Consider the following 13,047-nt stretch of genomic DNA (forward strand, 5'->3'; position numbering starts at 1 on the left):
GTGTAATTAACTTAAATCCAAGAAGAAGGTGATAATCTATTTTTCTTTTCCACACTGTAAAACCTAACAAGTTAAGCGAACTCATTTCACTTGAGGAAACCGATTGCCTCAATTCAATTAAGTTTATAAAAACAATAGTAATGAGTACTCTGAACTTATTTTTATCAAGTCCACTAAAACAATGATATTAAACTTTACACTGCATTTAAATACTTTATATAGCTATATTGAGTAAAAACAGTTCAAGAGATATGATCGTTATTTATTTGAAGGATAAAAAAAAAATCCATTAAAAATTACATTTTGCATTTGGTGTGGTAACACAAACAGGTAACCGCTTTTTTTAAGCAACAATATGTGGATGAATCAGAATATTCAGAAATGGTCCATCAATTCAATATACAGTACTGAATAAAATGGCTTGTGATTGACAGCTACAGCAGCCAATCATCTTATAGTTGCTGTTTTGCAAAGGGCAGAACCTGTAAATGAGTTGGGCTGAGACTTGGTGGAAATTTCCATGACTTCATCTTCATCTTCGCTCTCCTCACTGGACACATGACCTCCCTCAGCGCCTCTATTCACCCCGTTGGGTTTCTTGCGATTCACATGAGCACTTTTAGACGTGCTGACACCTTCATCAAGAAGCTCCACACTGTTTCCTGAATCCTCCAAATCGTCCTCTTCCTCGTCCTCTTCCGGTTGCTGCTGAGATGCTCGAGTGTCTGTCATCTCCATTGGTTGCTTGTCTATGATGAATATGGACTGAGGACTGGTATCCATCTCATCCTCGTCTAAGTTCACACTAGAAAACAAAAGCATAAAAGCGGACCAACTGTAAAACGTGTAAAAAGAGATTAAACTGCATTTGACATCTGAATGAAACATGGTAAAATATGTAAACAATACGATTTCTGCGTTTAAGTTGGGGTTGACTGCGATTTCACTTTTTTTCATTTTAAATAGTGTGTAATGTTGCTGTTGGTGCATGAACAGTATCTGCAAAGTTGCAGCGCTGAAAGTTCAACGTAAGCAGAGATATCGTCTTTTAAAAATCAGGAAGTATATTGCCTACAAAAACGACTCGATTGGGACTACAACGGGTTTTATACGTCACTAACCCATACATTTACATCAACCCTCCCTACGGAATATGCAAAAAAGGGCATGGCCATATTTCTGTAGTTCGCCAACAATGGATATAATTTATGTTTGATTATGTTCCTGAAAACGACGATCGTAATTTAGCTCACTGTGCCAGCAGACAGCTTCCAGAATCTCCACGAACTCAACACCGGATTCAACAAGACACTTTTACTAAAACATGAAGCAGTTCCAACTTTAAAACCAGAGACAGCAGTTGTTGGGCCACAACCTGTAAGTAGGCTAAGACTTAATCATTTTAAATGTATATGTATAATTTCAGACGTAATGTTTTAGTTTTATCAAACGCCAGCGCTGGCTTTATAGCCATTTAGTTATGCTATTTCGTGTCTACGACAAACGCGTACAAACATTTTGGACCTGAATTTGTATATGTACTCATTTTATAAATGTATATATACTATATGACGTTATTTTTCGATTTGATCAAGAACGTAAACCAGTGCCAACACTGTTTGTGTATATAGACAGTTAGTTCGATGCTATTTTGTGTAAGACAAACGTGTATAAAGTTAAAAAAAAAATGATAGGCTATGTAATCACAGCAAACTTCAGCTGCTGTTATCAGTGTACAGGATGGTTTGCCACATCTAGGCTACACCTAAAGAAAACTATAGACTGAGTGAACTTAGTTTTGTGAACAGATAAACGGTTGTTCATTATATTGATAAAACAATAACTTAAAAAAAAACCATTTATTTAGTTATATTAAATGTTTAATCAGGAGAAAACAGTATCTCTAAAGCTAACAGCAGTAGCATTTTCAAGTAACGAAATTATGTATCGAAATTCCAACACTATCTCACGACCAATTCGTACGAATTTGACGCATGATTAAAAAGTGTCTAATTCGTACGACCTCACTCGTACTAAGTCGCACAATTTGTCTAAACCCTTGTGATGGTTAGGTTTAGGGGCGGGGTCAGGGGTAGGTCATTCGTACGAATTCATACGAATTGGCCAATTCGTAAAATAAGTACGATTTAGCAAAATCGTATTAATTCGTACGAGTGAGGTCGTATGAATTGTTACGAATTAGCCACTTTTTAATCATTCGTCGAATTCATACGACTTGGTCGTGAGATCGGGTTGCGAAATTATAATATAATATAATAATAATAGTAGAACAGAATAGAATAATAATAATAAAAAAAATGAATCATTCGTCGAATTCATACGACTTGGTCGTGAGATCGGGTTGCGAAATTATAATATAATATATAATATAATATAATAAAAATAGTAGAACAGAATAGAATAATAATAATAAAAAAAATGAATCATTCGTCGAATTCATACGACTTGGTCGTGAGATCGGGTTGCGAAATTATAATATAATATATAATATAATAATAATAGTAGAACAGAATAGAATAATAATAATAAAAAAAATGAATCATTCGTCGAATTCATACGACTTGGTCGTGAGATCGGGTTGCGAAATTATAATATAATATAATAATAATAGTAGAACAGAATAGAATAATAATAATAAAAAAATGAACCATTCAGAAACGTTTGGTGAGGTTCTGCTTGCCTCTCTTCGTCGCCGTTTTCTAGGCTCAAACTGATACTGCAGTATCGTATCGACACCATTATTTACATTTGGCAGGAACACACACGCAACTTCGCCCGTAAAGGTAATGGGCGTGAATTTTCCGGACAAAGTGCACTACAGTTTAGCCAATCACAACACACCGGACCAAAGTAACCAATCGGAGCCCACTGTCTAATTCTGAGGGAGTGGTTTCATAGAATCAGGAAGTCAACAGGTCGTTCGAGGACAGAGGAGAGCGCGGCTGACAATAAAGGTGAAGTTTATGAAAAATAAGACTTTTTAATAAAGAAAAACCACGAATACATGTTATATTGCACCCCACGAAAAGAAAAGCAGTAAACCACCCCTTTAAATCCAGAATAAACTCCTCAATAATCTGCATATTTTTGATCACCATGATTATTGCCTGGTGCCAGATATTTATCATGTTTTTTTAAATCATAATAAAGTAAAAACAGAAATATTATTACAATTTAAAATAACTGTTTTCTAATATAATATATTTTAAAATGTCCCGTGATCAAAGCTGTATTTTCAGCATCATTACTCCAGTCTTCAGTGTCGCACGATCCTTCAGAAATCACTCAAATACGAACAAGATGTTAATGATTATTTATTTAATAATTGAGCGGAATGTTTAATATTTGTTGAAAGAAAGTGAGGGAGAACGATGGTGATTAAACCCACTTCCTTGAAGATATGAAATGAGCAGTGACTCACGTGAGACACTCAATTCTAGAGAAGTGTAGTCAGATCAACAAGGAAATAAACAATGCTCTATTGTTTTGCTTCACTCTCATGATGTCTATTATGAAAAACTTGTTGCTAACTGGTTTAAATCAGTGAGAATTTGGATAAGTCCCTGTTTTGGGAGCATTTAAAAAAAAAGTGGCACATCTGATTGCTTGGAAAAGTAAAAGTAAAAGTGAGAGAACACTTCTTTTCTAACAAGATTGATCATTTTGATAATTCACACTCTTGGTACAAACATACAGGACTAGTTTTGTACCAAAGATTAATACCAATATTTAAGGGTCATGAACTGCATTTTTTAATTCTCTCTCTATATTTTATTATGTTCTATGAGGTCCTTTTTTAACATCAAAAACCACTGTATTTTAAAACAGGCAATTTTCTATCCCGTTTCTGATCATTGAGCTGCATTTTGGACTAACAACAAAGTTTTGAGGATATTTGTACAGTGCAATGCCCTCTTGTGTGTCAAAAGATCAGATTTCCTCAATGCATAACCTCTGTTTAACCTTGAGTATGAGCAATGATACTGATTCTTCCCCATTCAAACTACTAACAATTTAATGAATGCACAACCAGGAAGTTTTGGGAACTTGTTTTTACCTCTCTTTGCCGCCTGTTATGCGCATTTTCTGCCACATGTAATCCAGAAACATCGAGGCCTGCAGGAGACGGCCAATCCGCTGCATGTGTCTCTCTGCGGGAAACATGATTCAAATGAACTACATATGTGAATGGAGAGGTCAGAAGTAGGGGTGTGCGATATGACGATTTTTAATCGTGGACGATTAAAATGTCTCCACGATCTGCTTTTGAAGAAATATCGTAGTATCGTGTTACAGTGCATTCTATCAGTTCAGTTCTGGTGCCTCCGTCTCTCAACTGTACAACGCGACGTAGCCTACACATAATCACACGTTAAGGAACAGGTACGGGACACTGCAATTCACAAAAGTTCATTATTTGCGCAAGCCTTGCCGGTTAAACATTTAATTCACGCGCTGATGCGCTGTTCTAACGTGCGCTTTCCTGACCGCATATACCCCCGACAATCACAGGCACTAGAAGCCTGTCAAACAGCACCTGAATACTGGACTAAGTTATCTCTCGAGTCTTATTATGCTAATACTGTTAAATACACACAATGTTTACATAAACAGTCTATGTCTAAAGTGAAAGCAAACATTTGAGAGAATATCTGGTGTAATATGCGTCTATATTAAACGCGTCGCGTGCTGGTCTAAAAGCGACAGGAATAAATAGTAGCCTACTGCCGCTTGTCCTTAAAGGTATAGTTCACAAAAAAAAAAAAAAAAAAAAAAAAAAAAAAAATCCGTCATTATTTACTCACTCTAATGTTGTTCCAAACCTGTATTAATTTCTTTCTTGTGCTGAACACAAAAGACAAATTTTTTTTAATGTGGGTAACCAAACAGTTGCTGGTCCCCATTAACTTCCAGGGGAGAACCTATAAAAAAAACAATAAGGGGACCAGCAACTGTTCGGTTACCCACATTATTCAAAATAACTTTTATTTTCAACAGAAGAAAAAAGAAACTTATTCGGGTTTAAAACATCTTGAGAGAGTAAATTAAGACAATTTTCATTTTTGAGGGAACTATCCCTTTAGTGTTAATAAAACAAAAACAAAAAAACACAAGGAGAAAATCACTCACTGACTGAGAACTTTAATATATCTTTAATAAGAATCAATTTATTCAGTGAAGTCTATGTAGTGTTTTAATTTCATATTTGTTTATTTAATTACTTCAATGCTACTGCTAAATACACCTACTGCATCTGAAAAAATAAAGCACTATTTATTTAATATGAATATTAATTTGTGTAATGTTTATCTTGTCTTATTTTTTTAATAACAAAGAAAATAATGACAAAGATTGTTATCTTCGCCACTGGCCTAAATGTGTGGCTTTCTTTTTTCTTTTGTTACCTAAGGCTTTGTTTTTAACATAGGGACATTAGTTTGGCTGTGATGAACAGCCACTTGCAAAATATTAAAACCAACTTGAAAAAGAATCGTGATAAAAAAATCGTGATCGTGATTTTCCTAAAAAAATCGTGATATGTTATTTTTTCCATATCGCCCACCCCTAGTCAGAAGGCTCTCTAGCATGTCACGGTGTGTGTGGGTTGGTTTGGACAGAACACCTGTGTACGGGATGAGGCCCTCCAGATGAGTGCGAGCCCCCTGGTACTGCAGCAACTCCTCAGGGCTCAGGTGTGTGAGCAGCACCCGCAGGATGGCCTGAGCGTCCAGACAGCTGCGCGCGTTCGTGTTCCACACCACACAGTAGCGGAGCACCGACTCTGAACACACACACACACACACACACACACACACACTCAGCTAAGGTGATCAGTGATCGCGATGACCTTCACTAGAGCACTGCACCGACACACGGCGTGTACCTTTTTGGTCCAGACGGAGTTTCAGGAGGGTCTTTTCCAGCTCCTGAATCCCATCCTCCTGCTGCCGAATTTCTATGAAAGATTAAAGAAAATAACATATGATTAAAACCCTTTGAAGTCCATAACAGGAAAAAAGTAATTGGAAAAATTTTTTGTTTGCATTTCTTATCTTCATATGTCGCTGGTAACCACACTCAATGAATTTTTTTTTCACCACATCCCATCATTTTAAAAATAATCGACCTCTACCAAATGTTTGAGATGTCACTTAATGGTGCAATGTGTAACAAAGTTGAGTATCTATTAACAGAAATGCAATATGACATCCATAACTATGTTTTCAGTGGTGTATAAAGAACTTACTTAATTAGCCGTAATGTTTTTATTACCTTAGAATGAGACATTAATAGCTCCATAACCGAGGGAATCCCTTTCTATGAAGGTCGCCATGTTGTGACGTCATATTCCTACCGTAGCCGAACGCGAACACACAGCACTACAGAACGCGTTTCATCACTACCTTGAAAGAGAAGTAGCGGAAAGCTGGAAGCTAGCCTTACACTCCGTGAGTAGTGACTTTTCCCTTGTGAGTGGTGTAAAATATGTAGTTGGGAATGTTTCATGTAACTTAGTTCTCCCTCGCTGTGTTATGGGTTTGTTATGTTGGAGATAGATGTGCTGTTACGTTCGTGAGACAGCTGATGATTAGTATTCATGTCATTGACCGTAAAACAGTACGTTACAGGAATCTCTAACCCGTCGATAGAGACTTTTACTAAAGTCTTTTATCACTAAAGTCGATCGCGAAGAGTTTTCAAAATCAGAGAAAAAAAGCCTATTGTGTGTAGTAAATAGTATCTATGGGATGCGGAGATGACATGATTGTAACAGCGCGCGCACTTCCGACCTTTGGACTCATGCGATGCCGACGCGTCTCAGCTCAGCCACAGTAACAGCTCATATTAGCCAGCTAAACTATTACTACCCTGTTAGAAAAAATATATAGCTGCTCCCTCGCTGTATTATGGGTTTGCTACAGTATGTGGGGAGAAATGTGCTGCTGGTTACGTTTGTGAGACAATCAGCTGATTATTATTTTATTAAATTATATATTAAAACCCTTGATCCTCACCTGACTATGGCTTTGTAAACAGTATCCATGATGTGGTTCATAATGGACTGTGGTACAGAAACAGTGACAATGTTACACACTCTTGGCTTGCAACTCGCAACCGAACCACTAGATGTGGCTAAAAATCACACATTGCTCCTTTAATGGTAATAAATGGTACCGGAATTCATACACATACTTTGCCATACTTTTTCATTGCCTATCATAATTTAGGATCAAAACCTTTTCTAGTCTTGACAAAACACATTGTCAGAAAGGTCTCAATGGAAATTCAAAGGGCTTTACGTAAAAGGAATTAAAACAATAAATATAAATAAAAACAGTTAAGAGTAAAAATAAAATAAAATAAAATAAAGTAATACCCCTATCTGAGATGGAAGAGATTGAGCTGGTTTACATTGCTTTTTTTGGACAGAAATCTATTAATTTGTTACAGGAGAATGCATACAATTAAATTCAATGGAACTTATTTAATTTTTGGTATTACGCCTAAACAAAATCTCATGAGAACTTCAATTTTTGTGAGCTCAACTTCAAATTTGGAACACAACTTGGTTAGATATACTGTATATAGCTTTGATTTTATAGTCATTTTATAGGAAAAAATATTTTGTAAAATATATAGAGATGGAGATGGCTCAATCAATTTGAGTAAAGTTAGGTACTCCTGTCAATAAAATATAGTGACTCAAAATGTGCTCAACCGTTTGGTTGAGAAGTCTTTTAAAGGGTTAATTGCAGTGTTGTAGTACTCGAGACTCGTCTCGGTCTCGGGACCATATTTTAATGGTCTTGGTCTTGTCATGGACTCGTGTCCATTTGGACTCGGAATTGACTCGTACTCGAACATTTTTTTTTTAGGACTCGAAATTATTCCCGAGTCCACTCGAGTTCAATTAAAAATATTTTTCATGATTATTAATGTATGTTAATAAACTATTTCTTTAAATTGATTGACACGCCCAGTGATTGGTGATTTTCTAGTGCGCAACTGCGCATGACAAATTGTAATAAAATTACTTTTAACACCACCTACTATGTGGCCTTTTTACCCTAAACTGATCATATTTTTTAAACTCTAAGTAAATTCAGTAAAAAAAAAAAAAAAAGGATTTCTCTAAGTAAATAAAAGTAAATTAGGTAATCAACCCTCACTGGTCTCGGTCTCGACTCGGAATCGACCGTCTCTGGTCTCGGACTCGACTCTCTCTGGTCTCGGTGTCGACTCGAGTGAGGTGGTCTCGACTACAACACTGGTTAATTGTGTTAATTGTTAATCAACCTAATATTATAAAACAAATGTGATTTAAGCTGACCAGTGGTGGAATGAAACGAAGTACAAATACTTCGTTACTTTACTTAAGTACATTTTTCATGCATCTTTACTTTACTTAAGTAGAATAAATAGTGCATACTTTTTACTTTTACTTCGTTACATTTTGCAGCAATTATTATACTTTCTACTCCACTTCATTTCTACAACTTCTGTTACATTTTCATTACATTTTCTGATCAGTTTTTCCCCTGCCAAAACGTAATCTGACCGTCCGTCCGTTGCACGTTTGTCTCACCCGGGACGTTTGGTTGCCATTGATATATCAACCCAGTCCCAGTGCGATTTATACGCGAAAATTTGTCTGTACGTGCATAGGAAACGCACCATGTGTTGTGTAATATATGTTTGGTTAGGATTATGGCAAGCCAAGTGGTTCAGAATTACACCATAAATGAATCACGTTTTCTGCCAAACATAGTTATTAACATATAGTAAGGATAAGCATGATATTGCCTAATTGCAAGCTTGTTTCAGAAATGGTGACAATTTTTTTCCATCATTATTGAACATCATTAGGAGTATTAGGTTGAATGAGTTAGAATTAAATGTTTTATTAATCATTAGAAAATAGACATTAAGAGAATAAATTGTTATGCAAGTACTTTTACTTTTTATTTAATACTTAAAGTACATTTAAAATCAGGTACTTTTTACTTAAGTATGGTTGTCATTGTGTTACTTCTACTTTTACTAAAGTAAATATTTATCTGGTTATTTGTACTGAGATTCAGTACTTCCTCCACCACTGAAGCTGACTGAAAATCATTACATGCACTGACAGTCTTCTTTAATAAAGCAAGTCCTGAGACAAACAGAAAAACTAAATTCTTTTGGCGCTTTTCCACTGCATGGTACGGTACGGTTCGGTACGGTACGCTTTGACGCTTTTCCACTGCATGGTATGGTTCAACTCGTCTCACTTATGGCGCATTTCCACTGCATGGTACTGCTTGCTTCGGCTCGCTTTAAATAGTACCTGGACTGTTGAGGTTCCAAGTAGAGGTCTTCACAGTGCACCCGAGACCCGTCGGCCCCGGACCCGGGACCCGTACGGGTTCGGGTCTATATTTTAAATGAGCAGCCAGGTCCGGGTCGGGTCCGAATCTATTACTTCGGGTCCCGGGTCTGTTTAACATTGTGTGTAATTCCAACGCATTCTCATCCTTTAGCGTCATATAGGACGCGCTGTATAACAAAACGGCGAAATACTACTCACATGGCACCCGTTATCGTTAATATAACACGCGCTGAGAACGGGCTGGTAATACTCGTGCGATTGGAGTGCAATCTCAAGCGCGTGTCATGTTTCTATGGCAACCAGAGCAGAGCTTCCGCCAAACCGCACTTTGCATTTTCTCCAATGTTTATAATAATATAAATGAACCGTCTTGTTTAATCTTAAAGTTTTGGTGGTCAGATTCAGACTCAATGAAGAGCAGAGAGCACAGATATGATCAAGCTCAACAAGCAATCGTTATTATAGTTCAAAAGGGCAAACAGTTAAAGTTATTATGCGAGTTAACTCGAGTCAGAATGTGCATGTGTGCAAGGCTGCATTTGTCATCCATCACCGTGACATCAAGTGGACTTTTAAAGCTGAAATAATGAGTGGATTAAGCTTGGAAAAACGAGAGAAATAACATGGATAGAACTTTCTTGTCGATGGATTGTAATGCATCACAGTCAGTCAGATAACGTCAGGAAGTGAGACGACGACTACTAAAATTAGGTAAGACAAAAAGTTTTATTTTTCGCAACTCGTGTGAAATAATATGTGACAATCGGGTCCACTCGGGTTTGTGTCTTCCTGCCGGGTTCGGGTCCAGTTTTCAAATAATAGACGGGTCCGAGTCGGGTCCGGGCAGTACATTTATGACATTTCTCGGGTCTGCACGGGTCCGGGGTCCAACTTTTGAAATGAACGACGGGTCCGGGTCGGTTTGGTGTAGCACATTACGGGTCTCTTCCGGGTCGGGCATGAATTTTTTGACCCGTGAAGACCTCTAGTTCCAAGCGTACTGGTACTAAAATGTGACGTGAAACACTGCAGATCATTGATTGGTCAGACAGAATCGTCCCTACCAGCGTCGAGAAACCAAACCCGCTAGATTTAAAAAGCCACTAACAGCCACCGCTGTAGCGACTGCTTTTAAACTAATCACATCCACTGTGAAGCGGCACTAACTGCAGTGGAAAAGCAACCGAGCTAAAGCGAACTGAGCCGTGCCATGCCGAGCAGAGTCGTACCACACAGTGGAAAAGCGAAGCGAACCGTGACGCGTCGAAAGAAATTTAATAATCAAATGTAGAAAAAATAACAAAAAAACACTGTAGTCTTCACTAGGGTTGGGTATCGAGAATCGAGTATCGATTGGAACCGAGACTAACTTTTCGTTTTTCCCGCAATCGTTCAATAGTTAAAATTTCGATTCCTAGTTTCGATATTCACAGTCCGCCGGGCGGAAGAAGAAACCGCTGAACAACACCAACGAAGAAGCGTCTACCGGAAGTGTTGGCATAACCGCGCGAGTCGAACATGAGTAGCTTACGTCGGCGGTCCAAGGTGTGGCTTCACTTTTCTAAAAATAACGAAATCTCGGCAAAATGCAACATTTGTGACAAAAGCAGTATTTTTACAGAAGGATTATTTCCTTCAGAAAGACCGTTGGTTAGCAAGGTTAGCTAAACTTTTTTGACCCTGCCTCTTAAAAGAATCAGAATCGAGAATCGTTAGGAACCGGAATCGAAACAAGGAATCGGAATCAGAATCAGAATCGTTCAAATTCAAACGATACCCAACCCTAGTCTTCACTGATTGTGGTCAGAATTATTGGCAACCCTGGAAAATATGATCAAAATGGCTGTAAAAAAATAAATCTGCATTGTTTATCCTTTTGATCTTTCATTTCAAAAGATTTGCAAAAATCTAACCTTTCAGGGATGCATCAAATACATCAAAAATAATATGTAAATAACTAGTGTACTGTTAAGTTGTGCATTAATTCAGTAAACAAACTTAAACACTCCATCGTCATCGTCACATTTCTAGTATACATTTCTTATAATCTTCAAAATCGTTCTCCTTTAAACATGATAAAAACTTTCAGCTGGAGAAATAAAAACCGGTTCGCCCTTTTTACCTTGAAATCACATGATTCAATTCACATCCTCTGATTGGGTTGTGAACATTTGCTGGCTAAGGAAAGACTGCGTGCGGAGAGCGTTCACTCAACATGTTTTTTTTGTTTTCTTTGATGATTAGTCAGATCTGCATTCATTTGAAATAGAAATCTTAAGATAATAGTGACAGACATCTTAGGTTTAACCAGTTTCAGCCAAAAAGAGCAACGCTGGAATTTCTAAAAGGAAGTGTTGTTCAATATTATACAATGAGTAATAATACACCAAGCATCATCTTCCACATTCATAAACCATCACGTAAAAATAGCCAGTGTTTGATTTACGGCATTCAGGAAATAAAGCATTGGAGTGTCTCGGCGATTGCTGATCATGGAGCATAAATGTGGATCGACCTGATTATCCACATTTAAAATAAATGCTTTTGGAAAGTAAAGCTGGCAGGTTGGCCTCAATGCAAGCAAACAAAAGAGAAAGTACCTCTGATGACTCGTAAGGCAGTGTGCGGCTGATCCAGAGAGATGGCGATACCCAGAGCCTTAAGGTACTTCTTCTCATGAAGTAAATTTGACAGTTCCTGCTGCCTGCGAAGATGCCACAAAATCCATACGTGGTCAGAGGGAGATTTTGTATTGGAAAGACAGACAATAATAAGCAATACGTTCCAAAAGAGCATTAGTTCATCCCAAAATGAAAATCATTTGCTCTCCAAACCCTTTCATTCCTCTTGTCTTGGGAAGCACTGAGATATTTTAGTGAATTTAGACGTGCATTCATTGAAGCTCCATCCAAGCCAAATTTTGATGTTTCAAAAATCTTTATAAGGAGATGAATCGTGTAGTTTTTTCATCCACTTAAGAATTTGCTCTCGTGCCAAGAAAGCAAGTTTGATCTGTTGTTCGCTGATCATTGTTAAAGGGATAGTTCACTGTGAAATACATTTTTGACATGTTTTAGCTTACCTCAAGGGCATCCAAGATGTAGGTGTCTTTGTTTCCGCAGTATTTTCAATTTTGACATTTTTCAGTCAAACCGTTGTTGTCTGTCAGTCATACACTCGAGGCTAAGGGGGTCCACCGAAAAGCATGCACAGGGAAGTCAAAATTAAACATGATTTAATGACTCGTAAATGTAAGTACACATTGATGGCCTAAGACACGAAACGAGCGTTTTTTGTGAGAAAACGAACAGTATTTGTATCGTTTTACCTCTTGCAATCACAGCCATGACAAAATGATCTGACGGCACGGGCGCTTCGGTCTGCGCATGCGTCGGAAGTGATCACTTGCGTGCCGACGTCACTCTTTGTTTATACAGAGATTTCGGACGTTTTACCTTTCACTAAACATATTTATATATACGGGAAACCGCAATCGAAGATGATTTCGGTATATCTAAATATGTTTAGTAAAAGGTAAATCTTCCGAAATCTCTGTGTAAATATCGAGTGACGTCACACGCAAGCGATCACTTCCGGCGTAACATTGAACTGATTCAGTTCGGTTCAGTTGGACATTGTAAAAACGATATATAAAT

At 37.5% G+C, this 13,047-nt stretch overlaps 1 protein-coding gene across 1 annotated transcript in view; it reads right to left on the bottom strand.

The window, feature by feature from the left end:
* Positions 1-241: 241 nt before the first annotated feature.
* The window catches only part of tbl3 (transducin beta like 3), a 37,372-nt gene continuing 24,566 nt past the window's right edge, over positions 242-13,047 (bottom strand). Inside the window, exons 19-23 of the mRNA XM_039675268.2 lie at positions 11,992-12,095; positions 5,906-5,977; positions 5,645-5,803; positions 4,079-4,172; positions 242-805 (exon numbers count right to left, since the gene is read on the bottom strand). Coding sequence (XP_039531202.2) covers positions 448-805; positions 4,079-4,172; positions 5,645-5,803; positions 5,906-5,977; positions 11,992-12,095 — 787 coding nt within the window. The 3' untranslated portion in view covers positions 242-447. The remainder of the gene's footprint in view (positions 806-4,078; positions 4,173-5,644; positions 5,804-5,905; positions 5,978-11,991; positions 12,096-13,047) is intronic.

This window comes from Pimephales promelas, chromosome 3, assembly GCF_988280905.1.
Source record: "Pimephales promelas chromosome 3, fPimPro1.hap1.1, whole genome shotgun sequence".
Lineage (NCBI taxonomy): Eukaryota > Metazoa > Chordata > Actinopteri > Cypriniformes > Leuciscidae > Pimephales > Pimephales promelas.